At 41.5% G+C, this 26381-nt stretch overlaps 1 protein-coding gene across 7 annotated transcripts in view; it reads right to left on the bottom strand.

Annotated features, from left to right (window-relative positions):
* Positions 1–25148, bottom strand: part of ANO5 (anoctamin 5) — a 49393-nt gene extending 24245 nt beyond the window's left edge. The window contains exons 1-6 of one of the 7 annotated variants that reach the window (XM_052694349.1): positions 24973–25148; positions 15626–15670; positions 13146–13216; positions 8354–8401; positions 2835–2879; positions 1413–1526 (exon numbers count right to left, since the gene is read on the bottom strand). In XM_052694349.1, the coding sequence (XP_052550309.1) occupies positions 1413–1526; positions 2835–2879; positions 8354–8401; positions 13146–13216; positions 15626–15670; positions 24973–25033 (384 nt within the window). In that variant the 5' untranslated portion in view covers positions 25034–25148. The remainder of the gene's footprint in view (positions 1–1412; positions 1527–2834; positions 2880–8353; positions 8402–13145; positions 13217–15625; positions 15671–24972) is intronic. The other 6 variants (XM_052694350.1, XM_052694353.1, XM_052694352.1 and 3 more) reach the window with 6 other exon arrangements.
* Positions 25149–26381: the final 1233 nt, after the last annotated feature.

The following is a 26381-nucleotide window of genomic DNA, read 5'->3' as shown; positions in this document are numbered from 1 at the left end:
TAAATACAGGGTACATTTTGTTTTCTCTGCAGATTCTGAAGGACCATGTGAAAGGTGATGTGCCCTACCAGTGGCACCTGCAGAGCTGACCTGCACAGACACAACCACAGGCTTCCTTTCAAGGAGTTGCCAACACTTGTGGTAAGAAACATAGAGAATTAAATCCCACAAAACTTGAAGTAGGTTCTGCAATTTCGTAAGACGGAGGCTTCTGCCTATCAAATGCATCTTTACCTCAAAAAGGAACTATAATATTAGCCGCTAGTTTTCATATGGTCTTTTTTTCCTTCAGTAAATAATGACACACTGGCTAAGACTCCTGCCACCCACTAATGAGCAATAAGAAAGAAAATGCTGCAACAACAAAAATGAGTAATTAGACTGAGCAACTGGCTCATCTTCCTTCCAGCGTTAGGTATTGCCTAAATACTCCCCATTTCTTCCCTCGTGCTATTTGAATATGATTAATGGAAAAGGTTTATTTTAAGAGTTGCTTTCACTTATTTTGCATCAATATATATTTCCACTCTCTGCATTGACTGGTATTCTCTTCACTCTTTTTAACATACATTTTACTTTATGGTAGAAAAAGGAATCTAGCCAGGATTATGGCCTGACAAATAAGCAAGATGGTTTTGATAAAGCATGCCCTTGTAAGAACCTATGTTGCCACAGGAAATATTGCCATTCAGACAACTAGATCTTGCTGGGAAACCCAAGGATGATCACCAATTGACATTTCAGAGGAAGCCCTTGCTTGCTTGTTCCAGCTGTAGTGTACTTTGTTCCATAGGAAGTTCCTTATCAAAGTCACTTTAAGTATTTTACTGGAACATATGTAGAGCAAATAAAATCCAAGCAAAAGCTCAGAGAGATGCTGTGCTTATTCAGTAACAAAAGAGTCCTAAATAAGTCTTAAAAGAAGAATTGGATGGATTCTAATCTAGTTCTCTTTCTGCTAAAGGAAGATAAGGGTGAAAAATCAAAACGCTGCCCATTTGCACAAAAGAATATATGTTATTGCTACAAGTAACCTGGATAACATCGTACTTAGAAGAAAATTCCTCCATTAACACTATGTACAGATGTAGGCTCACTAAGGCCTCATCTACTTCTAAGATTATTAAAAGAAAGCAAAATCATTTGGCATTAAACTGACTTTATAACATATTGAACGACCCAAACAACTAAGAAATCAATTCAGAAAATGAAGTCCTGAAAATCCAATGAAATTGATTCCAAACACGCAACAGCACACTTCACAAATTTCTGTACACGGAATGGCGTTTTACACATTTAAGAGATCTTTTTACAAAGTTCAGTTCCAGTTGAGTGAAATGATTTGAAAGGCTTAGCAACTGATATTTAGGTTACAATAGATAATTGATGAGACCTCAAAAAAGCAAACTTACCAACTTCTTTTCCCATTCTTTATTAAGATCATCCACATAGGAGAGAACAAAATCAATCCTCCTGACACCATCCCTGAAGAATATTGAATCTTTGCTTTCATGTCTTTTATCGATCTGCGGAAGATACGGGCACATGATTAAGAGTCAAGTATTGCCGTTGCTCTATAATAACAAAAGGCAGAGCAGTTTTCTTAAAGTTGCCTCAGTTTTTCAGTTTCTTCATAGCTGAAGGCAAGTTTTAACAAGGCCTCTATGCAGTTGCAATCATTTTCACATTAACTGACTATAACCACAAACATCACGTGTAAATAGCTGGTATACAAAGAGTAAATGCAATGCATGCTAGCGTAGCAATGCCTGTGAACAATGCTTTCATTTCTTACACACTTTTTAGAATGTGTCACAAGTGATCAAGACAAGCATTATTCTGCAGTATGAGATTTTCTGCAGTTAGGAACACCACTCTGCACCAAAGCTTTGGAGGGCACAGCTCAACAACTTGAAGCAGGCAGCAAGAAGTGAAACCCCATACATCTCTTTCTATGCAACAAGAGTCACTAAGGCCAGCTACCACAGAGAATTACATCCCAGGAATGATCATGTACAAACTGGCACACAAATGACACAGTGGTTGTATTTCAAAATTGTATATTTACTTCCCCAAAGAAAAAAACAGATGGAAAAAAGAGACACATTAATGCAACAGGGAAACTGATGCTCTGATTGTACTATTGAGGCTCATGTTTTCATTTATCAGCATATATGAATTTTGTATCAATAACACTGATCTTATGTACTAATTGGCCAGGTTGGATGGGGCCCTGGGCAGCCTGGTCTGGTATTAAATGTGAAGGTAGATGGCCCTGCCTGTGACAGGGGATTGGAGATTCATGATCCTTGAGGTCCCTTCCAACCCGTGCCATTCTGTGATTCTGTAATAGGTTAGAACGATTAATGTTCAGCAAAGAAAGATAATTACCTCCTTCTATTATGAAAATTAATATTAGGTAATATTATTTACAATTGCATCCACATTCAGGTTACCAAATTGCCTAAAGGACTCCAGGTTCATATGGCAAAGAGCTCTCTATAGCAGATAAACACAGGGCTAAATTTAATTCCATGCTAAGGAAGTTGGTTGTTTACTTTTATTTAATGACAATCAACAAATTGGCATGCAGTTATATAGAATCCAAGTGGGTTTTATTTTAGCACAGCAGGAACAAAAAAGGGTAACTCAGAGAGACACATCTCTCTCCTTCTTAAACCATATACAGATGCATGTGAAAAAAGGCTCTGGAAAAGCACAAAATATTTGCAATGGTGAACCTCACTCCCAGTTAACAGAAGACATCACACAGTGAAGCATGTTATTACTGCAGCCACCCAAGGCACTTGCAATATCACTCATCACTGTTTTACCCTGAGTCGCCGCTTCAGGAACAGATTATATCTCCTTCCACTCTGCTGGAATAACCAACAAGTAGTTAGTTAGTGTGCCATCCCTCTCTAAGTCTCAAAGGGAGATGTCTTCAGCAGCACCCCACACTTGGTGTCAGTGAGCAGTGCTTAACAAAGCCAGGAAATGCCTCCAAGTATCAGCAAAAGCATGACCATCTACAAACAGCATGACTGTGCTTTTTATTAAAGGGAAAAGTGTCCTGGCATTCTGATAATAAACTTGGGTTTTTAAACAGCTCTGAGAGCGCTAATTACCATTATTTGGATACTTTAGTGTAGTTTAGAAGAACAGTAGGAAGACTTTCTGGAATGTAACGCAAAGATGACAATATGAAAACAGAAACAGGCAGTAGGTAATGAATGGAGCATGCATGGTCCTATTACACCCATGTTATGTTGGATCCACTGAAAAGCAGAAGGAAAACAGCAGTCATGTCATCCCAGAGCTGAAAAGGCTATGTGCATAATGTCCATGTATTCCAGGAATAGTGTTTATGTTCAAATATGCTCAAGTTTGAAAAATAAATGCAATCCCTGTGTTTCCATCATGCTGTACATCTTTATGCCCCTTCACCACCTATACTAGTGCTTACAAACATAGCATGCAATCAGGCAAGATTCAGATGCCTGAATCAAAAATCATGGAATCCAATAGGAGGAAGGGAATGGTATTCTTTCTTTGGTTCAGCTCTTACAGTTCTGTTCGTTAAAAAAAAAAAAAACAAAAACAAAACAACTGCATGATTTGCAGCTGTTAGCCTGATTAGCACACAAAACCACACTGAAATCTACACAGTATTAACAGTATTATAATTATTCAATGTTACAGTTAAGTGAACCCTAAGCTGCACTTGAGTACCATCTAATCTCAACCACCAATTTAAAAAAGCAGAGATGCTCGCAGAGTTTGTCCTCATGAGCAAACAAAAGCCATATACACAAATATAATGACAACTTCAAAAAAGCTCTTGCCAAATGAGCATCCAAAATTCTTTGTGTAGCATAGTTACTAGATCATTCCCCACAACTGAAGTACTGTTTTTTTCAGTGCCATCCAAGTTTGCTTATTCTCCATGATGTGTCGGAATCCATGCTGTTCTGTGCCTAAATGTGCACTTATGGGGCTAAAATGCCTGAAATGGTGATGGCTTGCAATGGTTATATTTGCCAATCATACAACGCTATGGATTATATTTTACTTCTTCACAGGTCTTCTCAGAACTGTGTTCAAAATAACTCATCATGGTCAAGCCACGGTTATTAAGTTATACTTCTCATCATAGCAGATGGTCTTTGATGGGCTTCTCCTGTAATACAAGTAACCAAATTAAAACTTCCTAGCACAACAGACAGACTGCAAGAAGAAGCTTTTGGATAACTAAATGATGCCCAGTGAGGAATTATAGAGGACATGGAACCAGCCTTCTCTCAGAGGCATATGGTGAAAGTCACAAGTTTCAACAAGGAAAATTCCTGCTGGATTTGAGGGAGCGGCTGAGCAGAAACAGGTCCAACAGGTTACCCAAACTGTGTCATCTCCATCCTTTGGATCCACAGCTCCACAGACAGCAACCACAGCTGGGGGCTGGAGCTGCATGGCCTTTAAGGTCCTTTCCAAGCCAAGCCTTCTATGGTTGTAACCTGATCCACATCTGAAGTTAGCCTGGCCTCGAGGAGGAGACCTCCAGTGCTCAATCTAACTCCAATCTAAGTCACTGTATGACTCCATGAATCAATGTGCCAGTGCTCAGCATGTGCCAGTGCTTCCAGAAGGTGAATAAAGCAGATTCACAAGGACTACTCATTGTTCTGAAGTAATTTCTCAATTTTCCCAGCCTCACCATCTCTCTAAAAGTGAAGTGACTTCATAGCATCTGGGCAGATGAGCTGAACACACTAACAACCTGGCTAAATTTTCTTTTCATCTAACTACAAGATAACCAGGCACATACTAACTATACCAGTCATCATAGTTGAGCTTGTGATTGTTAGCTTGCCTAGACACCTGCCTGATGTTAGAGCACACAACCTTGGTTTTAACCACCCAGCAATCTCAGTAAGCAGACTGCCACCCCGTATGAGACGAAGTGCAGCCCTGCAGCAAGAGCTCCTGACTCACGGGGGAGACTGAAATGTCAGCACGGAAACAAACAAAGCTCAGCTCAACGCAAAGTGAAGCTGTCAAATATTACAATGACTCCTGCCCAGACAGATTTAGATGAAGTGTATAAATGCCAGCTGGCAGTTGTGCTCTAAACTGAGCTCCCTTCAAACTTCCTCGCATGCTAACCACTCTCCAAGCACTCCAGGAGAAGGCCTGGCCGCCTTCTCCCACAGGGCTTCAGATATGCTCTGCCAGGTCCAAAGCAAACAAGACCGTCACCACTAAGAGCAGGGGAGAGCAGGCAGCTGGAAGTGCTGGTGACCACTGAGAACCGTAATAAAGTGCCTCAGAGAAACAACTCTGGGCTGAAGCTGAGTGACACAGGCTGTAGTAAATGTTTCCTCAGCCTTACTGACTCACCTTAACAGGCATCCGACCATGCTTAATACAGTCAGCTTTTCTTCCATGCTCCGCTACAAGTAGCGGAAAAGCAAGTCTATTCTTCAGGTGCCATTATACCAGGCACAGATGATTCAGTCCTGTTTATTTTCTCATGATTCAGACAGATTTCCATTTCTGGTCACTCACATAACAACAAAGTCAAGTTGTTAAACGCTGAAAGGGATAACTATTATGTAAAATGAAGTTTCCTCGAAACACACCTTGCTAATGTTTCAGCCCTCTCTATGTCTGGACTTGACAAATAGAAGAACTGCCTAGGGCAATACTTTTCTGTCTGAATTTTACTCTGAAAACTTGAGCTTCCTCAGAGGCCCATGCTAAGAAATGCAGCTCCCATATACAGCTCTTCCTCCCTCCAGAGCTTCACGTGTCACAAAGATCCAACTCTGCAGCACTGGGACTGGAGGTCCAGGGGTCAGTGTCCTTCATTGCCTTCTAGTTTGTGTATCTCAAGAGTGGAAAGATCGTTTAGAGCTGTCATTTCAGTAATTAAGTGGTACTGAGCACTAATCCAAGATGCAGAATCTCAATATTATCTACAGTAGTTATACTACAATGAAGAACTCCCAGCAATGAGTAATGCTAAATTACATCAGTAACAGCACCCATCAGCACATCTAAGAACTGCATAACCTCAGTCCTACATTATTAGGTAAGAAAAATTGCTGAGATTACAAGGAAAAAAATGCAACATTTCACTTACTTGCTTGCAAGATAGTTTACAAAACAAATATTTACTTATTACATAATTCAGATAGTCATGCACTAATCAGTTTTTATTGTACACACCATAAACAAACCAGAATGACTACAATATAAAGCAATTAATCTATTTACTGATGGACAGTACTGATGGACAGTAGGCTGAATATGAGCCAGCAGTTTGCCCAGGTGGCCAAGAAGGCCAGTGGCATCCTGGCTTTTGTCAGGAATGGGGTGGTGAGCAGGACCAGAAAAGTCATCCTGCCCCTGTACTCAGCATTAGTGAGGCCTCACCTTGAGTGCTGTGTTCAGTTTTGGGCACCTCAGTACAGAAAGGACATGGAGGTGCTGGAGCAGGTGCAAAGAAGGGCAGCAAGGCTGGGGAAGGGCTTGGAGAATATGACCTATGAGGAGAGACTGAAGGAACTGGGGCCATTCAGTCTGGTTAAAAGGAGGCTGAGGGCAGACCTTATTGCTCTCTTCCAATACCTGAAAGGTGCTTACAGCGAGAGCGGGGTTGGTCTCTTCTCAATGGTGACAGGACAAGGGGAAGGGTCGTCAGGTTGCACCAGGGTAAGTTTAGGTTGAATACCAGGAAACACTTTTTTACAGAAAGGGCTGGTAAGCACTGGAATAGGCTTCCCAGGGAGGTAGTTGAGTCACCATCCTGAATGTGTTTAAAAACCATTTGGATGTGGTGCTCAGGGACATGATTTTGTGGAGGGTTGTTAGTTAGGGTAGGATGGTTAGGTCATGGTTGGACTCGATCTTTAAGGTGTTTTCCAACCGAAGTGATTCTATGATTCTATTTATTCACTAACAATCCATTGCAGGAAAGAAAAAAACATATAGAAATGCAGAATATAGAAAAGCACATAAAACTAGAGGTTTAAAAATGAACCATGGTGCAAAAAAACCTCCACATGTGAAAGAGCAAGAAAAACCCAACAGCTTAAAAACAGAATGAACACTATCACTGCAAATTTGAGTACATTGTGTGAATACTTCCCTCTCCATGGAGCAAAACATCTTGAAAGCTACAGGTAACGCTCAGACTAGAGTTCTGCTGAGCCAAATGTAACCATTCAATGAAACCTAATTTTGAAAAGCAAAAAGCTCCTGTAAACACATTTACACAACAATTGCAAATACACAGAGCAAGGAAAAGGAAAAAGCAAACTCCTCCATAGTTAATGCACACTAAACAAAGCCACTGTCACATCTGTTACTGAGGTTCACTTCAATATTCTTCCTTTGAGCAACCCAGATAACTGAAGCACTTACCCACTTCCAAAGAGTGCATTTACAACTCTCTGCAGCCCCATTTCCAGTTATGCTTCACGCAAAGTACAAAGTTGCATCAGAAACTATAACCTTTGCCATCGTAAGAAACAAAGAGAAGCCCCACATCCTTTTTTATTGTTATTATTTTTATTTCTGCATCTTTCTAACACTTGTGTTCAATTCCAAACACACGAAAGCTTGAAAACATGCATTTCAGAGCAGTTTAGGACACTCAGGATGTTCACGTTACAAGTTGAATGTGCAGAAAAAAGCTCTCTCTGGATGAAAGAAACTATTGAGCAGGAACAGAACCAAGAAAACTAAAAAGTATGCTAACAGAGCATATATGTTAATGGAAGACACCAGAGCCCCATGTAAGCAAGCAACTTGAATACACTTCAGCATGTACTTCTCCACTTATGTTAAACAAGTTTTCTTATTTTTCTTCCCCCTCTGTAAAATAACAGAGATTGTTTTCTAACGTATTTTGTAATTACAACCAACGTGTAGTAATTAAAACGTGTTAAAGTATCATGCTGACTCAGAATCCTGCATGTTATGATAAAAAGGGATCCCAAGTTAATCACACCATAGTCAGAATGCCCTATATCCCATCAACCCAAAAGAATAACAAAAAAGCAAACTTTCCAGTTTTCTTCACCAACAGTTCTCAATTTTGACATTTTATTCACCATTTTGAACCCTTTCAATTACCTTGAATTCATCAATTAAGCCATCACATGATGTGGTCATGAGGCCAACAGACTCAAAAGCCACATCCATTTTAACAGTCTAAGAAAGCAATTTGTTTGGAAGGATGGCTGCCTCGAAACTGGAAAATTTTTTAGTGAGGGACTTTTTGGCATATGGTAACAGAAGACGTCACACGAATTCATGCAAGGAAGCATGAATGTTGCTTACTGCTTACCACTTGATGATCAGGGATGAGTAAAGTAGTCTCAGTGCTGTTTAGACCCTGCCAGGGGCATCACGGGAAAAACATAACATTGTTAGCAATGATGCAAATGATGCTTCAAAAAGAAATAAACTCTTTGAGGAGAAACAGTGTAGCTTTTGGTTTAAATCACTAGAATGTTGTTCTGAGCGATGGTTGGATTTTCAGTTCAACAGTCAAAGTTTGAGCAGAGCTCTACTTCTCCAGGTAACTGGGTCCCCAGCCTACAGAATTACAAGTTCACTGACTTTTTCATTTTTATTTTCATCTAAAACTTTACTTGAGAGAAAACACACAGATCTGCTCATATAATTTTGTGAAACAAACACTGCTTTTGATCCTACTTATGTTGAACTAACGCAAACACGGCCTTTTCCATTCTTCATTAATGATACCATCCCTGAGCATTTGCTCATCTAAGCAATAACACCCTTTTCTGAATTCAGCCAAATAAACAGACAGAAATTTTTCTTTTTGCAAAAAATCCACATGAGAAGCAATGCCAATACAATGGCTCTACTGTTCTTTATCTTAAGACAGCCTGAACAGGATTTACAAATCTAACTCTCGTGTTACTGTTGCTACTGGAAAAACCCAGCTGAACATGAGCCACAAGTATGTCCAGATAGTTAAGAAAGACAACAGTATCCTGGTGGAGACACCATTTCTGCAAGGTTTCAAGAAATATGGAGATGTGTCACTGAGGAACATGGTTATTGGGCATGGTGGGGATGGGTTAGACCAGGGGATCTTTGAGGTTTTGTTCTAATCTTAACGATCCTACGATTTGTGGAGCAACGCACACTGATATTGAATTGCAAAGTTTTCTCCAATTATGTTCTGCAAATATCAGCCATGTAAAGTACTGTACAAACCGGAAACCAGAGGAGGCACAGCCTTGTCTGTCAGTGGTCTCCTGAGGGTACTGATCTGCCTATGTCCATGGCAGAAGCCATCCATCAGCTCTTCTTCCACCTCTCCTTCCTGTACTGCTTCTGCTCTCAGCTTCCCATCTCAGCTATGATAAGATGTCAACATGGGCCTTAGACATCCTTAAAGAGTTGCCCACACAGCTTTACTCAAAGATAGAGCTTGAATATACCTAGTGAAAGAGTATGCTGAGAAATGAGAGCATACAGCAGTCAAAGTCTAGCCCAAGACTTTGGTGAACTGCTTTCCTAATAATCTAGGGAACTTATTTCACTCTCAGTACAATCTGAAATTAATAAGTCATGGAAGCTGGATTTTCAAAGTTCCTGATAGTCAGCATACTATTTCTTGTCCATTCAAACTCCTGTAGAGAGACCACTTTTCCACTACGTGCTGAAGTCCATGTACTGCACAGCAGGGCTTTTCTCTTTATAGAGTATAATCTCCAGAACAAGAACTAAATAGTGCTTTCAGAAACACTCAAATAACCCCAACTCCTTCAAATAAAAGCCAAAAATCAAACACTTTGACAGTGGTGGTAGCAGTGTTCACCTGGTCTTTCATACTTCAAAATCTTCCTTCCTAAGTCTAATACATTCTCTTCTCTACAGTATTCCTCCATATATTCTTCTTACAGATTTACATAAACTACAAATGGGTTTGTGTTTTCATCTCCCACCAAACATGCTATCAAATGGAATGAACTCATGGTATTTTTTTCTTCTCTCACTGCACAAGCATTAAGCAGAGGGAAAACAGATTTTCAGTTTTTATTTCATTCATCTTCCCATTTGCCTGAAGTCTTTAAGATTCATTTATGTACTTCTTGGAACAGGAACTCTATAAAGACTAATTTAGTAGATACTGCTTCAAGACTGAATTAGGACAGTTGTCTATCCTTAATGGGAGTGGCTGTCTATGAATTGATTTCACAAAGACTTAATTGGAAACAGATCCCTTTGCAGCACCTATCTCAAAACATTCCTACCATGTCCCTTTTTTCTCTTTTCCAGCCTGCTATTTGCTGAAAAGACCTCCCTGCCTCCCTGCATGACAAAGCATCTAGAAATGATTCATGCTGTAAAGCTTCTAATATCCAGGCCTGCTGAATCCTAATTGTCCCTTGTTTCTTTTGGCCCTGAGGGTTAAGTAAATAAATAAGGAGACTAATAAGCAGATGAAGAAAAAAAAAAATAATAAAGTAGTAACAGATTAGAGCACAAATGCAAAATCATACAGGAAGGACCACAAGCATTGCTGACTGCAAATTTCATTGCTTTTTGAGTTCTGGACTTCATCCGACTTCTGCATAAATGCTGACAAGCTTCACCACAGACTGCTTTTCACCTTCTTTTTTATTTTACTTCCACTGTCCCTTGTATACAAATCATTTTACTGTACAAATTGCAAAAGTCAGGAACATGCCACTATATTAGGGCTAATGTTTTCTCTTTAGAATCTAGATGTTAACTTCTCCCAATCCTCCCTGCTTCTAAATTAGTCAGAAGACCTTAGTTTTACTACTGCCAAGTAGAAGTATGACATTACCCTAAGTTATGGGGTTTTTTTGGAGGGGCAGAGAAAAAACACAATCCAAGCATGCTGTAATTGTGACCTGATGGAAATTCAGGTAACTCTCTTCCACTACTGAAGTTACTGAAGTTAAATGGCTTTGAGACTTCAGGTGTTCATATGAAGTGCACCCAAGTTGCAGGAACATAAATTTAAGCACCTGGTTAAGCAAGAAGACATTTACCCACCTATCACCAAATCTGTAAAACAGAAAAGCAAACTGGCTGCCAAAACAACAGAACACACTGACCTGAGTTCAAACAGGTCTTTGCAAAAAGAGGAGAGACAGTGGGTTTTCTCACATGCCTACTCAACTGCTAGGAATGCATTAAGGATGACAAAGGCAAGCTAGCAAAGAACTGAGGGAAAGTAAAGTCTTTCAGTTTATAAAGAAGAAACTGAAGTTGTGAAGACATATCAAGATAAAGGATTAGCATTATATGAAAAAAATGAAGGCTATGTTACTGTTGGAATCGATTCATGGAAACACTTCACTTGGATATAAAGGACATTAATCATTACAAACTAAGGCTGTCATGGCTGATTACAGTGCTGGGCAAGATGATTAGGAACAACTGTATAAATTTATGCCAAGTTTGTGTATAGAAAGCAAAAATCTGATGAATGACTGTGTGAAAGGATACATGGTAGGGTGATGTAAAGCAGAGAGAAGTATCAATTTAAATGTAACAAGTGTCAGATGGACAGCTGACCTGAAGAAACAACCAAATTATTCTGTCTCCTCTTAGAGAGAAAGTCATTAAGTCAACCACAGACATGTTAGTATGACATTTCTTTGTGATACTTCAGAACAAATTAAGAAAAATTACTACATAAGTAGAAAAAGAGAAAATACAGCATGAATTGACCACGGAGAGCATCTGGAATGTGTTTGTTGCAAGCAGACTGCCTCCCAGACAAGAAAATGCTGAAGATGAAAGCCTCCTTTTCTATAAGATTTGAACACATTAAAAAAAAGTTCAAATCCCATGTCCCCAAACATTAAATATATCACATATCCTTTCTCCCACGTCTCCTGCCCTTTCCCACATGAAACAGAATTCTTTCAAGTCTTGGTGAAATGGGCAATCTTCATGTAAACACAGGCATTCAAAAGGAACTCAGAAACAGCTTCAGACTCTGCTGCCTATCACGGTGCAATGATTCATACAGTAATTTGAGCTCATGCCTGCTTGGGTTCAGTACAGTATTTGCTATGTCTGTTCAACAAAATGTTTCCTGGAGAAGAAGATCACTGTGGGACTGATACAATAGAAGGGGAGGAAGCAGACTGAACACAATAACAGATGAAATATGGTAGATTCATAAAAAAAAAAATGTGGGTGATATGATGCACGTGCTAGCAAAACAAAGATCTGCGTAATCTAAGAAGGATGAGGTGTCCTGCCTTAACAAAATCAACTTTAAATTCACCTTCAAAGGCAGATGAGGAAAGGTACTCTAAAAACATAACAAAACTACACTTTGCCAGCACTCAGTTCCATGGTATCATTTCTGATGAGGGCTCATAGGCAACTTAAGACTATACTTCAGCAAAGCAGCTATTGCTATTCTTATCTAAAACTCTTCCTATCCTCCTCTAAACACACAACAACAATTAAGAAATTAGACAACAGAAATTAAAACATCCATTTCAGAAAATATTTCAAAATCCTTTTTAATTTCCTTCTTAACTGAATAGTATCCACATACCCCTATTTATTTATTGTGTACTCTGTATTAGGAAATGAGGCACTGAGACAAATGAGTAAACGGTGACACATTTCAGTTTGCACATCTTGCAAGGGAGAGGTGTTCTTATAACTCGCCTTCTTTTGGCTTTCTCAAAAAGAGCTATACTGTTAAAAATACCTGCAGCACAGGAATGGAAGAGAGCCTTGATTGTCTAGTATCAAACTAAGTACTGGCTTTGTGGAGGAGCACAATGTTTTCCGTATTAACAAAACACCGAAGCAACCATGTGATTTTTCTTTGAAGACTGATACCAAAAATGCTGTAAAGCCCCAAATTGTTTTCCACTAATGTTAAAGCTTTGTGTTGTGAAGTTCCTCAGTGAGTAGCAGCATTACTTTCACAGTTTTGCTCCTTCAAAACATTATAGGAAGAAAACACATTTACATGGATAAAGATACACATATGAGAATCTAGTAGCAGTGTTCTTAATCAAAATTAATTTTCTTTTTCATGGCACTGTTTCTCTCTCATTCTACCAGCAGTACATTAATCCTGTACTATACCTTACCTCAGAGCCACTTGGGACCTCAGATCCTGCAGTTGAAATGGTTTCACATAAAGGTCCATTGCTTTCTTCCCCTAAAGAACATCGAAAGAGAGATTTGTATGAGTACAGGCCTTTAAAAATATCCTTTTTTTGAAAGTGAAGTAAAACCAGAAGGCATGGAACTATGAGCAAGCAAAAGCAACATCTAGAAAAATATCTAGCTACGTGAATGGTTCTTTGAAGGGAGAAAACACCATGAGACATCACATTCAGCATGTATTAACTTGCAGTCACATAAACATTCCTAACAGTGACAAACCAAACCCATCAGCATCTTGTGTTTGAGAAGATAAAATTATTCCTTGCCTCAAATGTCCTACAGGTTACCACATAATGAGAGTCCAACAGCCAGACCTTTGCTGCTTTGGTAATCAAAGTTCAATTATCCTAGTTGTTGTGTGTTAACTATTAAATTATTTTTTTGTTGCTAAGGGATTGATGGCATTGAACGTCACAATTACAGATGTCCACATAATGGAGACAGGATAGCAGAATCAAGAATATTATCTTAAGTTGACTTTCCCACAGATACAGTTGGTCTGCCAAGTAGATTACCTCTTAAATATTAACATAATGAAGGACGTTACATTGAATACCTTTAAATCACTGTAAGAGGTTGGCTGGATCTGTGGATCTGAACCTGCTGTCAGCAGTTTCCTCTGGAGTGCAATCCTGAGGCCCTTAAGCTGGGCTCATGCTCTAAGAAGATTTTGGAAACAACTCTGTCCCTGCTTATCAGACTGACAGACCAGCATCCTAGATCAGGTATCTAAATAACTCCACCACCATAAATGGAAAAGGATAAATGCCTTTGTATATAGCTCATCACAACCCAGAGCAGGAATCCAACAAAGCTGCCTCTTCATTGCAGCAGGGGAATTATCATGCTCCTCCCTGTCAGACAGCAAGGAAGCATCAGTGGCATAGCTCATGCAGGACAGATTATCTGGTGCACTTTCTAAGAACTACAGCTAGTTTAACTCCTACCAACAACATAAACCTACTTTTTTTTTTTTTTTTTTAATACAAGCCTGAAAGACTTATACGTATAATTTTTTATATGTGCTCCTATAGAAAAGTTTGTTGTATGTGCTGATGTGCAGGAACATAAGGAACAACTTCTCAGAAAGAGGGGTGACGCAGTGGCACAGCTGCCCAGGGAGGTGGGGGAGTCACCATCCCTGGGGTGTTCCAGAGCCATGGAGGTGTGGATGTGGTCAGTGGGCATGGTCAGGATGGGCTGGGATTGGATTTGGGGATCTTACTGCTCTTTTCCAATCTTAATAATTCTATGATTCTCTCATATAGGAATCAAGACCAGTGTCAAGTCATTTATAAAGTTTGTGTGGAAGTAACTCATTTAGGTTCACTTTTCCCACCCAATTACATCATAAATGCTATACTTTAAGACAGAACACCAGCAACAGAAAGCATTTAATACAACAGCTTCAGAACAGAACAGAACAGAACCCATGTCACCTTCCAACAACACAAACATTCAAACAAGAGAAACATGTGGCACAAAATGGGAAAAAACAAACATAATAAGAATCTCGAAGTCTTTACTCAAAAAAGCAGCAACCATCAAAATATTCAGAATAATTTCCTTGAGACACTTTCTGCAAGAACATTCCTGTAGAGAGAGGCTCTACCTTACAGGGCTGGCTCTAAGAACAAGCCAACCAGGCAGCTGCCTAGGACAGCCAAAAAGAAAGGGAGCAACACCATCACTCCACTGCCTGCATTGCCCATTGCACTGGGAAGCAGTTGGCTACTGCAACTTTGGTTGAAGGTATCAAGTCCAGGAGCAGAAAGCCCCAACATCACACAGCTCCCCACTGCAGAAGCAGCCAGGCACCTTGGCCCTGGAGCAGTGACATTCCATTTACCTTGACTGCTGACTTGAACCAACTCCATAACCTACAACAGCCTAGATGGTTGTCTTCTCTGGATTATGAGTTCTGTCGTCAGGAAAATTTAACCTCAGGAACAAGTGTGATTAAGAGTTTTACTATTAAATGCTTTTTTTAGTTATTAGCTCAGCTAATAACTTACACAAATTGTGTGAGAAGAAATCCTCTTGGTCTTTCTAATCCAGGGAAATAAAACTGAATTAAGGCTGGTGCAGTGTACAAAAAGGCAAAAAGAGAATGCAGAACCTAAGGTAGCTGAGATATACAACATTATTAAATGTTCACTCCTTGACAAACATATAAGCAGGTTCCTAGGCAGCAAGACAAGAAAACGTATATCTAAGTGTAAAGAAGCCACAACCCAGAACTGCAACAGGTACCATGAATGGAGATGCTTGGTCAGTTCTTAACCAAGAGGCTTTCAGAATTAAAAACAACAGTAATAAGTAAAAGAGTAAAAAATTAGGAGAGTAACAATAGAGGACATGCACAGAAGGGAGGAAGGCGTAATGCTGCTTAGTGTGATACCTTCTGACCGCAACAGCTTGAACTTGGTGAGAACTGCAACGTCATCTTTAAAAGGAAAAAATGCTTCAGTTAAAAGTCTCAAGTCAAATCCACTTCTAACATGAACACATTTAATATGCCTCCTCTGTTCTTCACAATAAGCCTCAATAACTGAACAGATGAGCCTACAGTAGGAACAATAGATTAGACAGAAGACAGAGAGCAGGCTTCTCCTGAACCTCAGCACTCGACTTTCAGTCCAGGCTCTTCATTCAGCAATATAAGCTGAGCTTTTGCTTTCCCATGCCAGCAACAGGGAGGATAAGAATAGTTTCCACTGGACAAGAATACATCTTGAAAACACGTCAAGAAATTGCATTCTTATATCCTAACATGGAATGCAGTGATACAATGATGAAACCATCATCTGTAATGAACGGCTTTGTTCTTCAACACAACTTGTCCTGCTGTACGTAACAAGATGTGAAACCATTCATACACCTAAAAGAATGCTCTCCAACAGCCTTACAATTCTACGCACAGCAATTTCTAATGCCTTAAACATGTATGTCCCAGGAGCTGTGCATTAGTGGAAATGAGCGAGTGTCCTATGACCTGTAATTTCGATTTCCACTATCATTAGCATACACTGTCCTAAAATGTACCCAACTGAAGGGCAATCTACTTATAAACTTTCAATGTGTCATCCTGAAGAATTACAGTTCACTTCTATTTCAATTACAGACCTAGATGAACAACAGTAATCCAAAACAGTTCACAGAAATTAGCATTCAGGACTGAAGACTGCAGAATACAAACGTGACTGATACAGCTTGTCAGAATTTATGTAGCTTACTCCACAAATAAGCAGTACTTCTACTAAGTCAGTCTTCTTATTTCCACAGCAAGCATGAAGAATTTCTTCTTGTGCACTGAACTGGTGAGTTATTCTACAATAGTCTAAATTTGCTTACAGTGCCCGACTTCATTTTTCCTACATAAATAAAGAAATGAAAGCAACGCGATTCCACATTTGAAACTATTTGGTTAAATAGTGTTTTAATAGGATGAGCAAGTTGTCCTTCAAAGTGGAATGCATAGACAATTTTTTGAAGGACCAAAAACCCTTTATGGCATAGGCACTACCAAGATTACAGTTCCTTAAAGGCACTACAGTAGCTGCAGTTTACAGAAGGAAGCAATACATAGATATGCCTGAAGTCACACATTTAAAATGAGATAAATGGATGGAATGCCACATGGATGACTGACCTACCCTTCATGCTACAGTATGACAGGCAGTAGAAAAATTCTCTTATTTTATAAAATCTGTATTAGCAGTATAGTTAAGAGTTAAAATAACATGCAAGAAAACAAACAGTGCAAAATAAATTGCTTATTTTGAGATGTTAATCTATAAAAATATCTTAATATGAGTCAATTTCTTCAGTGTTGTCACAAAAAACTAATGGTGCTGTTGGAGATCAAGGCCTCCTGTAGCCGCCTGATAGATCACAGAATCACAGAATCACCCGGGTTGGAAGGGACCTCAAGGATCATGTAGTTCCAACCCCCCTGCCCAGCAGGGCCACCAAACATCCACATTCAGATCAGGTTGCCCAGGACCACGTCCAACCTGGCCCTGAACACGTCCAAGGACGGGGCATCCACAACCTCCCTGGGCAGCCCGTTCCAAGGCCTAAGCACTCTCCTTGTAAAGAACTTCCCCCTAACATCCAACCTAAATCTTCCCTCCTTCAACTTGGATCCATTTCCCCTAGTCCTGCTGTTGTCAGCCCTTTTGAAGAGTTTACTCCCCTCCTGGGTGTAGGTTCCCTTCAGGTATTGATAGGCTGCAATGAGGTCACCCCGCAGCCTTCTCTTCTCCAGGCTGAACAAGCCCAACTCCCTCAGCCTGTCCTCATAGGGGAGGTGCTCCAGCCCCTTGATCATCTTAGTCGCCCTCCTCTGGACCCTTTCCAAAATCTCTATGTCTTTCTTGTTCTGAGGGCTCCACACCTGGACACAGTACTCCAGATGGGGCCTCACAAGAGCCGAGTAGTAGCCGAGTAGAGATGGGACAAGTCAAGCAGCAGAGCTCAGCAGTGCCCAAGGACAAACACCAAAATGGAGCTGGATGGTCCCAAGGTGAAGCAGAACCCAGACTTAAGACACTGTAATAGCAACTTTCTTACTCAGCAGAAACTAGCAGGTAAAATGGACTTCGAGACCCATTACACCATTCTGCAAACCTCTGACAGTTCACAACTATGCATGTTCCTAGAGTGGAGTCTAGATGCTCTAGGTGAACTAAAAACTTAAACGAGGTAGCTACTTTGTGCTACGAACACAATTCCTAATATTCACCCTTACCAAGGAGTCAAAGAAAATTTTATTCCTGGATGTCTTAAAGAGACCATATCAGTAAACTCCTCCATTATTCAGCAACCTGTCTTTCTGAGGGGAAGAGAAGAATCAGTACAAGAACATGAATACTTATTGCTAAATCAATGCATGATTTATGGCATTGCGTCCTGCGCTCCCAAAAGATCAGCATGGGATTGCTGCTGAACTTGTCAGCTGGGACCTACTCTGACCGACTTCTACTCATAGGGAGCCTGATTCAGCAACGAGTCACTAACAAAAATGCAAACTGAATAAATACTGCTCCAGAATAAGGTCACTCATCCCACACAATTACTATTTTATACTCATATAAGCTTGACTTGCAATAAAGCTGCACCCCTGTTCCCTGGGATCCCCTGGGACTAGGATCCCAGCCTGACTAGATTCCCAAACTGGTGACAGCATTGCCTAGGGGAACTGGGACCTACCTAGAGTGCTAGCTCACCAGCAAGTTCAATAAGCGTTATTACTTCATCTTGTATCAGCAACAGTAACAGCTGCACTCCTGAACCAAAGATTCCATCTCAAGGTCATGCTTGAAGTGGTCTATACACAGAGCTGCTCCTGAAAATTTGAAGCTATTCCTAAACAGTGAAAACATTAATTTTCTTATAGATCCAAGATAATGTACTAGGAACATAGGAAAAGAACTTTATGATTTCCTTAAAAAAAGAAAAAAAACAAACAACAAACCACCTTCAATTATTACCTACTTCACGGCCATCATGTGTTTAATTATTAAATGGGCAATTCCACAGAACAGGTGTTTATCAACACATTGGTAGTAAAAGAAAAAAAAGAAACAGTATTTTAAAATCTAACTAACAAAATCTGGTAATTTGGATGAAATACAGTCCGTAGTTCTAACCTCTAATATAATAAATGGGTATTCTGAATTAGAACTCGAAGTTTACTCCTAGCTGCCTTTCTTTCATAAACCCATTGAACTTCCCATCTTGATTAGAAAGCACACAGCTTAATATGTTAGATTTATGTAAATCTGTTTTTAGCAAAAAACCACAACCTGAATGACGTTTCTATGTGGTTAAGGCAATAACTACCACCGCATTGTAAGCCCTGTCTAAGTCACTGCATCAAATGTGCTGTGAGTGCAGAATTTATACCTTCCAGGTACCATCATTATGCAGAATGGCACGCCAACCAATTGACAGGTTCAAACGCAATTAAAAAGGAGAAAGCCCAGACCAAAAGTAGTTGGACAAAGTGAGGTATTTTTACATGATTTAGGACCTAGACGGCAAATAAGACTCAGAAGAGCAGGGTGGTAGAACAGCAGCCTGCATTAGACCTGGCAGCTTGTGAAGGACTATGGCAGCGTTTGTTTGCATTCAGACTATTTATACGCCAAAGGCCATTTTTCATCAGCGCTGACTGCAGAAGCAGACAAGCAGCTCAAGCAATGGCTGTGCACATATATGGAAATGCCAGGTGCACGCTGACCGCACTCCAGAACAGAGGAAGAACGGACAACTGCGCTATCGCTTTTCATCACAGCTCAAGGGAATTACAAGCACTTAAAGTGTTAAGTACAGGCTTGCCTTCCTAGAGACCCATTTAAAATCTCATATCATTATTCATTCATGGATTGCATTGAAACGTGATACGGAATCTCTGACTTCTTTCAGCCACTGCAGCAGTTCTCATAAGCAGTGGGGGGTCCCCGGGTATCATTCATTCTGTTGACACACAGTACATCCTAGCATTAGAAATCTCCTTCAGAAGCTGTATGAGAAAAGCAACACAAACAGTGAGCTACAGATGGGGCAATAGTGGAGAAAAACAGAATGGGGAGAGGAACAGCAAGAACTACAAGGAACATATTTGACTCGTACCTTTACTAACAAAGTGAAAAGCACTGTGAACAACTACATCATCCACTTTCTGTCCACTGCCATATTCCTCAGCTGCTTGCCACACTTAATTTCAGATGGACATTGAATTTCACCTGCAATTCTTGGTTCTTCCTGTCCCCATGCTCTGCTTCAGCACCCTTTTTGTCATACTTCCAATGACACGTGCCACTGAGAATTTTGCTTCACTTTCTCTTACTAAATAACACAGAAACATATTGGCGTATGAGTTTGCAACACAATGCTTTCTATTCAAGTCACTCAAACGACATAGAGTAAGCATGGAAATCATATAGAAGACCCACAGAAACGTCCCCTATCAGTCAAGAAAATAAGCAGGGTGGTAGACCACAGCTCCCATCACTTATAGTTTCTGATGCAGACACCAGCTGATTAGCAGGACCAAAATAGCACAGACATCCAACTTTTTGATGGTCTGTGAAATACATCTGCTTGTCATTACTTGTCAGTGTGGTATATTTCCAGTACATTGTAAATGGGCAAGAAGAAGCCCTCCAATTTCCTACCTGATAGTTAAGAAAACCCCTTTGAATAACAAACCACAGCGCCTTTTCTAATTTTGGAGTACTGCAGAAAATTAAAGATCAGCCATCTACACCACAAGCCTTACCCACAATGCTTGCTGGCGTTCTGCTGTCTTGCCAAAGGCCTCCGATTTCACATTTACCCTTGGGAGCCTGCTAAGGGAGACATGGCATCACAGGAGATTTCCAGTCATAAAACAGCACCTTACCCTAAGATACTCTCCATAGATGCTCATCTATTCTTATTTTTTTCCACCATGTACAGATCTGTATCACACTACTGTATTTCAATTTCCTCTCCTCCCTCACCAAAGAGAACTGAAATCCCATCACCCAATAAGCTACAAGATTTCTTGAGAACACCAGATGACAACTGTGCAAATAGGATCTAAGGAAATTTCTTTCCTCATTCCTTGCACATCAGTTCCAACTAAAATACAACTCTCTGGTAGCATAAACTAGTGACAAAGCAGGGGCTAAAGAGAGACAGTCTGAAGGTAGCCCTACAGTGTTTCACTTCTATCCCAATGCAGTGTGATAAGTGATCCAAGTTCACCCTTGGATGTATTCTGAATGCATATAAATAGATTCAGAAATCCTTCACTGGATTACCACAGTATTGAATTGACTTTGGTAAGGAGTTAAGCTATTTTCTCAGCTCCTCATGAGTAGCACACTTGAGCACTGATGTTTATGTCGTATCCCTTACCCTGCTCAGATGGGTAAATTAAGAATTGCCTTATGTTACATGAAGAAAGGTAATTACTACTTAGAACACACCACCACAGTTGCGCAGGGCACACATCTCCACACTGATTCACACAGCCTGCCTTACCTTAGGCCATCTCAGCAGCTGCAGCCAATTCAGCTACCAGCACATCTTCTCTTGGCACCCACCACGCTACAGCAACCAACACCAAACATCTAATAGCCCAAAGCTCTTGCAGGAGGCTCATCAAGAAAATATGAACATGCCTACAGTATAATCCCAAGTGACCAAGTCCCAACCTAGAGTCAACCCCACCACTCCAAGAATTCATCTTCACAAACAACTCCTGATATTTTATTCAGCTTTCTGCATCTTTAGCTAACATCTCAAAATCTTTACCTAGCTGTATTATGATTGCAAGAGGCATTCCTATCAGGAGGGCACAAAGACCTTCTCCCCCTTGAATCTCCACATGCAAAAAGCTATTCTGAAATACAGTGAAGGTGCTGCTAGATAGCAAAGTACATCCTGCCAATCACATGGCTATTCAGTTCAGCCCCACAATAACAAAAACAGTAGAAAAGTTCACTGTATCACCACCTTGCCACATAAGAAAAACATTGCAACAGTTGCACACCAGATGATATTACTAATACTTTCTAAACTATACATTTATGGTAGGAGACTTCCTGTTCTCACCTGTAGACAATTCATTAACTAGACATTACATGTAAAGAAATATTTCTGACAAACTATCTGCCAGCAGAGTTATTGCATCTCGTCCCAGTTTTCCTTCATGTTCTAGTAATTACTGATCATTTGTATGGAGAAGTTAAGGCGCCCTTCTAGTTTTTGATACTACTGTAAAAAAGTATTATTACTGTTCTTGATCAAACTACAAACAGCAAAAATCCACATTTTAGCTCAGCTTTCAGTTCTTAAGCGCTGGCTAGCGACAGGTAGACTGCTTGGAAATCAAACTTTGCATTTTGTTTGTAAGTGAAGCTGCAACCCCTTTTTTTATTTACATAGAAGCTAAAAAGAATTCATCTGAGATGGGAGAAACAGGTCAGTTCTCTTGTACTTGACTGAATTCAACTGTATTTCCCAGCTCTCAGAAGTGTCCAGAACATCCCACATAACTGCCAGGGGACAAATAAGGCAGGTGAGAGCACATAGAGCTTCCTATGGAGCTGCTCCATTTTGCCAGCCACTGAGCTGCAGAAAATGTTTATCAACAGTCCAAAGGAAAATCTTTATTCTTTGATGCAGTCTCAGGATAAAATTAATATTTAAGCACTGCAGTGGACTGGGATTTAAGTTTTCAGTTTTTCATTCATAGCATCACAGCAGAATTATCTTACCGAGCACACCAACGTAGAAGGCGGTACTTTGCAAATTGTTGGAATCTGTTTCACAAAGCAGATCTTCCTATTACAAACTGTAGTTTTCTGTTCAAAAAAAGCTTACCTGTTGGATGCTCAACACGTATTTAAACTGTGCCTGGCAGTGACATCTCTGTCAGTAAAGAAATCTCATGCAGGAATTATGTGTTGCTTGGTGAGGTTAATGGCATATTTTCTCACTTGCCTTTTCTATGCTGAACTATGTGTAAATGCATTGGAGCTTTATTTCAATACCCGGGAATACTCATTCAGAGAGTTTCTATGTTAGTTAACCCTCCAGTTTTGTCCTGTGGGTGATAACCCCCTCAGAGTTTCTACAAATAGATCAAAAATTATTATTCCCTCAGTAATTAAAGACAGCTGTAGTTTTGAACACAGGCCTATATTTTCATTTCATATTGCGAGTATGAATCAATTTCAATTAAGTTAGTAACATTCTCTTAAACATCAGCAGTACTTGGCCCTGAGCAGCGATGCATTCTTAGCAGCCAGCACAAGTGCTGTTTGGAAGTCACACTATCAACCTCTCCTGGCACGTTTCTGCCTTTCTCAGAGGAAAACAAGCAAGAAGACAAAGCACGTAGGCAAATATTTGAATGTGGAGCAGTCAGGTACCTTTTTTTTTTTGAAAGATGAGCCATGGCATCAGTCCAGTTCTTTACTACCAAAAGGGAATGTGAATAACCTCTTCCTTCCTTGCAGAGCAGAAGTTGGATTTGGGCTCCCCTTACGTGTTCCATGCTCTTTAAGCTGCATTCATCTGCATGGATCTACATCTCAAAACACAGTACAGATCCAATTGCCAGCTTCCAGAAGCTGTGGCATTCGTATCTTAAGCAGAAAATATAATGCCAAAAGGCAGCACAAAAGAAACATTCCTAACAACATACTGCATCTTCTTCCTTTGATACTTACATTGGAATTTTGCAAGTTCACTTCTTTTTTTTCCTTAATATGCAGGTAGATGATGCTCATCTTGAATGAAAAGCAAAACCACACACTTCAAAGTGGAAGTTATTACCTCACACTGGTCTCATTCATCAGGAAGCGAAAGAACTTCCTCTGCAGTAGAAGGTTTGGCACATAAGCTCCAAACACAGAGTGCATGCTCAACTTTCTGCTGCTGGTAAGTAGCTTTTCACTACCATAACTTGTTCTTCAGCATTCAAGTTTAATTAAATGCAATTGCAAACCAGAATTAAATACACATACCATCGAGATATGAATGTGTCTTTAAGGCGAAAATGCAGCTTTTCCTTTTCCTTCGGCCTTTTTCCTATTTACCCTCACCCAGACACGACTGTGTGATGGCACATTTGACATCTATGCCTGGAAGCCTCTTTAGGTTTCCTTAAGAGTACAAAGCATACGTTCAGATCTTGGAGAGGCCTGAGTGGTAACAGATGCATATTGCTAACTTTTGCAGACCACAGCTGGAAGGGCAGATTTTATCTGATTTTAATCCAGACTTTTTTTTAAAAATAACACATGAGCAAGCTTCTAGAAGTCCAGTCCCTTTAGCCCATATTAAGTTCTTCATCTGCTTTAGAAAAGTGCTTGATTAAAAAGTGAATTGAATTGGTGCATGACTATGTACAGTTATGTGCCAGTAATGGTGGATGCTGCTATATCACACTCACCCACTGAAACCCCTCCCAACTCCTTAGGTTCAAGGTTTATGACTTAAAAAAAGCCCAACACATGACACTCCTGGGAAAACGGAGCACTGTGGAACTAAGTTCACATTCCTGACTTTCAGCATCACTCCCTGCCTGGTTACCACATATTGACTAAACACGTTTTGGTCTCCAACTCCTTCAGGAAAGCAGGCCGGTTCAGGAAAGCAGGCGAGCCCTGCTCCATGCTGGCCATGACTCAGGGCTCCCCGCAGAACTTAGGAAGCAGCCTGCAGGCTGTAGGGCTAGAGATGGCACACGGGGAGCTCCCCCTCGGCTGTCCCTGGGTAGCACCCACAGGCACTGCTTTCTCAAACAATTTTGCCGAGGGTTTTGGCAACCACACTGTTGCTGGAGGAGTTCAAAACAGGTTTTCCCAAAGAGAAGCGATGTCACGGAGCCTGCGAGGGAGAAACAGCTCCCAAGACCGAGCCCCAACACGCGGGGCGGTGGTTGTCCCGTGCCAGGAGGTCTTCGCTCCTGAGACCGGTGGCAAAGCACGGCTCCCATCGTATTTTCAGGAAGATCTTTCCGCGGCAGATATCATCTCACCCAACCCCCGCCCCGCGCCGGCAGGGCGCAGCCGACACCCGCATCATCGCATCCCTTCCGAACGCTTTCAGCCCACCCACCCCGACGGAGGAGCGGCGGTGGGGCTGCCACGCAAAGGCGAATCCCCGCCTCCCTCGGTCCCCTCACGGTGCGGGCACCGAGATCAGCCCCAACCCCAGCTTCTAGGTGCGGCCCGCGCCTACCGTCGGCCGACAGGGCCATCTCGATCAGCGTCTCGTTCGCCTTCTTGCCCAGGCGGTTCATGGTGGCTGCCCCCACAGCCGCTCTCGGCCCGCTCCTGGCTCGCCCGCCTCCCGCAGCTCAGCGGGGTGAGTCAGGGGCGGCGATGCATGCGCAGTGCCGCGGGGCGGAGCGGGGAAAGTCGGGGCTCTCCCTGGGGAGCTCGCTTTGTACCGCCGCTTCCTCTCTCCCTTTTTCCCTCCCACGGCCGCTTTGGTAGCGGTGGGAGGCTGCTCCTCCCGCTGCGGCGAGCCGACGCGGGGCTGTGCTCAGGCGCGGACATTTTGGCTAGGGCGGTGCCCGGGCACCATTAGCACCGCTGTTTTTGATTTTTCTTTTTTCTTTTCCTTTTTTTTCCCCCTTTCTTTCAGGAAAAAGACCCACGTGTTGAGAAACGTGGCCGTTCTGTAATCCATTTGTTCCCCCTTCCCCGCCAGCACAACCAGCCAGCTTCCACCTGCATCCCTCAGGCTATCACCCCCGATTTCTCATCTCTTCAGTAATCAAGGGTACTTTCCAGCCCTCTTTTGGCTCAGTGCATTTATTTCACTTCAGGGCAGATCTCGAAGCCTTTCTTCAGATTAGCTTTTTGTACACTCAGATTTCTCTGGCTTAAGTAACAATGTTGTGCAACAAACCTGTTCAGAGCTGTGTTCCTTGAGCAACCAGCGCACAACAGCAGTTTCAGGGCAGGATTTCTTAATCACAAAGCTCAAGTTAGGCGGGTCGAGCCACCCAGTTACAGCAGCTGGCTGTGCTCCGCTCTCCATACGGCATTAGGCCTTTGTGGCATTGCTGAAGTGTATGACTGCAGTATATTTTTAGATGGGAGCAAGGCCTAAAAATACATCTGGTTGCTCTCCAACATCTGCGACACTCGGTTTGGCTTTCAATCTCAAGATGGAGGGAAAGGAAGCCATCCAGAGAGACTTAGTGGGCCCATGTGAACCTAATGAGGTTCAACAAGGCCAAGTGCAAGCTGTTGCACTTGGGTTGGGGCAATCCTAGGTGTTTATGCAGACAAGGCAAAGAACCCTTTGAGAACCGCCCTGAGGAGAAGGACTTGGGGGTCCGGGTGGACGAGAAGCTGGACATGAGCCAGCAGTGTGTGCATGCAGCCCCTGGGCTGCATTAGAAAAGGGGTGGCCAGCAGGGAGAAGGAGGTGATCGTCCCCTTCTGCTCAGCTCTTGTGAGGCCCCATCTGCAGTGCTGCGTCCAGACTTGGGGCCCCCAGTACAGGAAGGACATGGAGCTCTGGGAGCGGGTCCAGAGGAGGGCACTGAGATGAGCAGAGGGCTGGAGCAGCTCTCCTATGAGGAAAGGTTGAGGGAACTGGGCTTGTTTGGCTTGGAAAAGAGAAGGCTCCGGGGA

The sequence above is a fragment of the Tympanuchus pallidicinctus genome, unplaced genomic scaffold, assembly GCF_026119805.1.
Source record: "Tympanuchus pallidicinctus isolate F22 unplaced genomic scaffold, pur_lepc_1.0 scaffold3, whole genome shotgun sequence".
NCBI lineage: Eukaryota > Metazoa > Chordata > Aves > Galliformes > Phasianidae > Tympanuchus > Tympanuchus pallidicinctus.
This window is presented reverse-complemented; position numbering and strand designations above follow the sequence as displayed.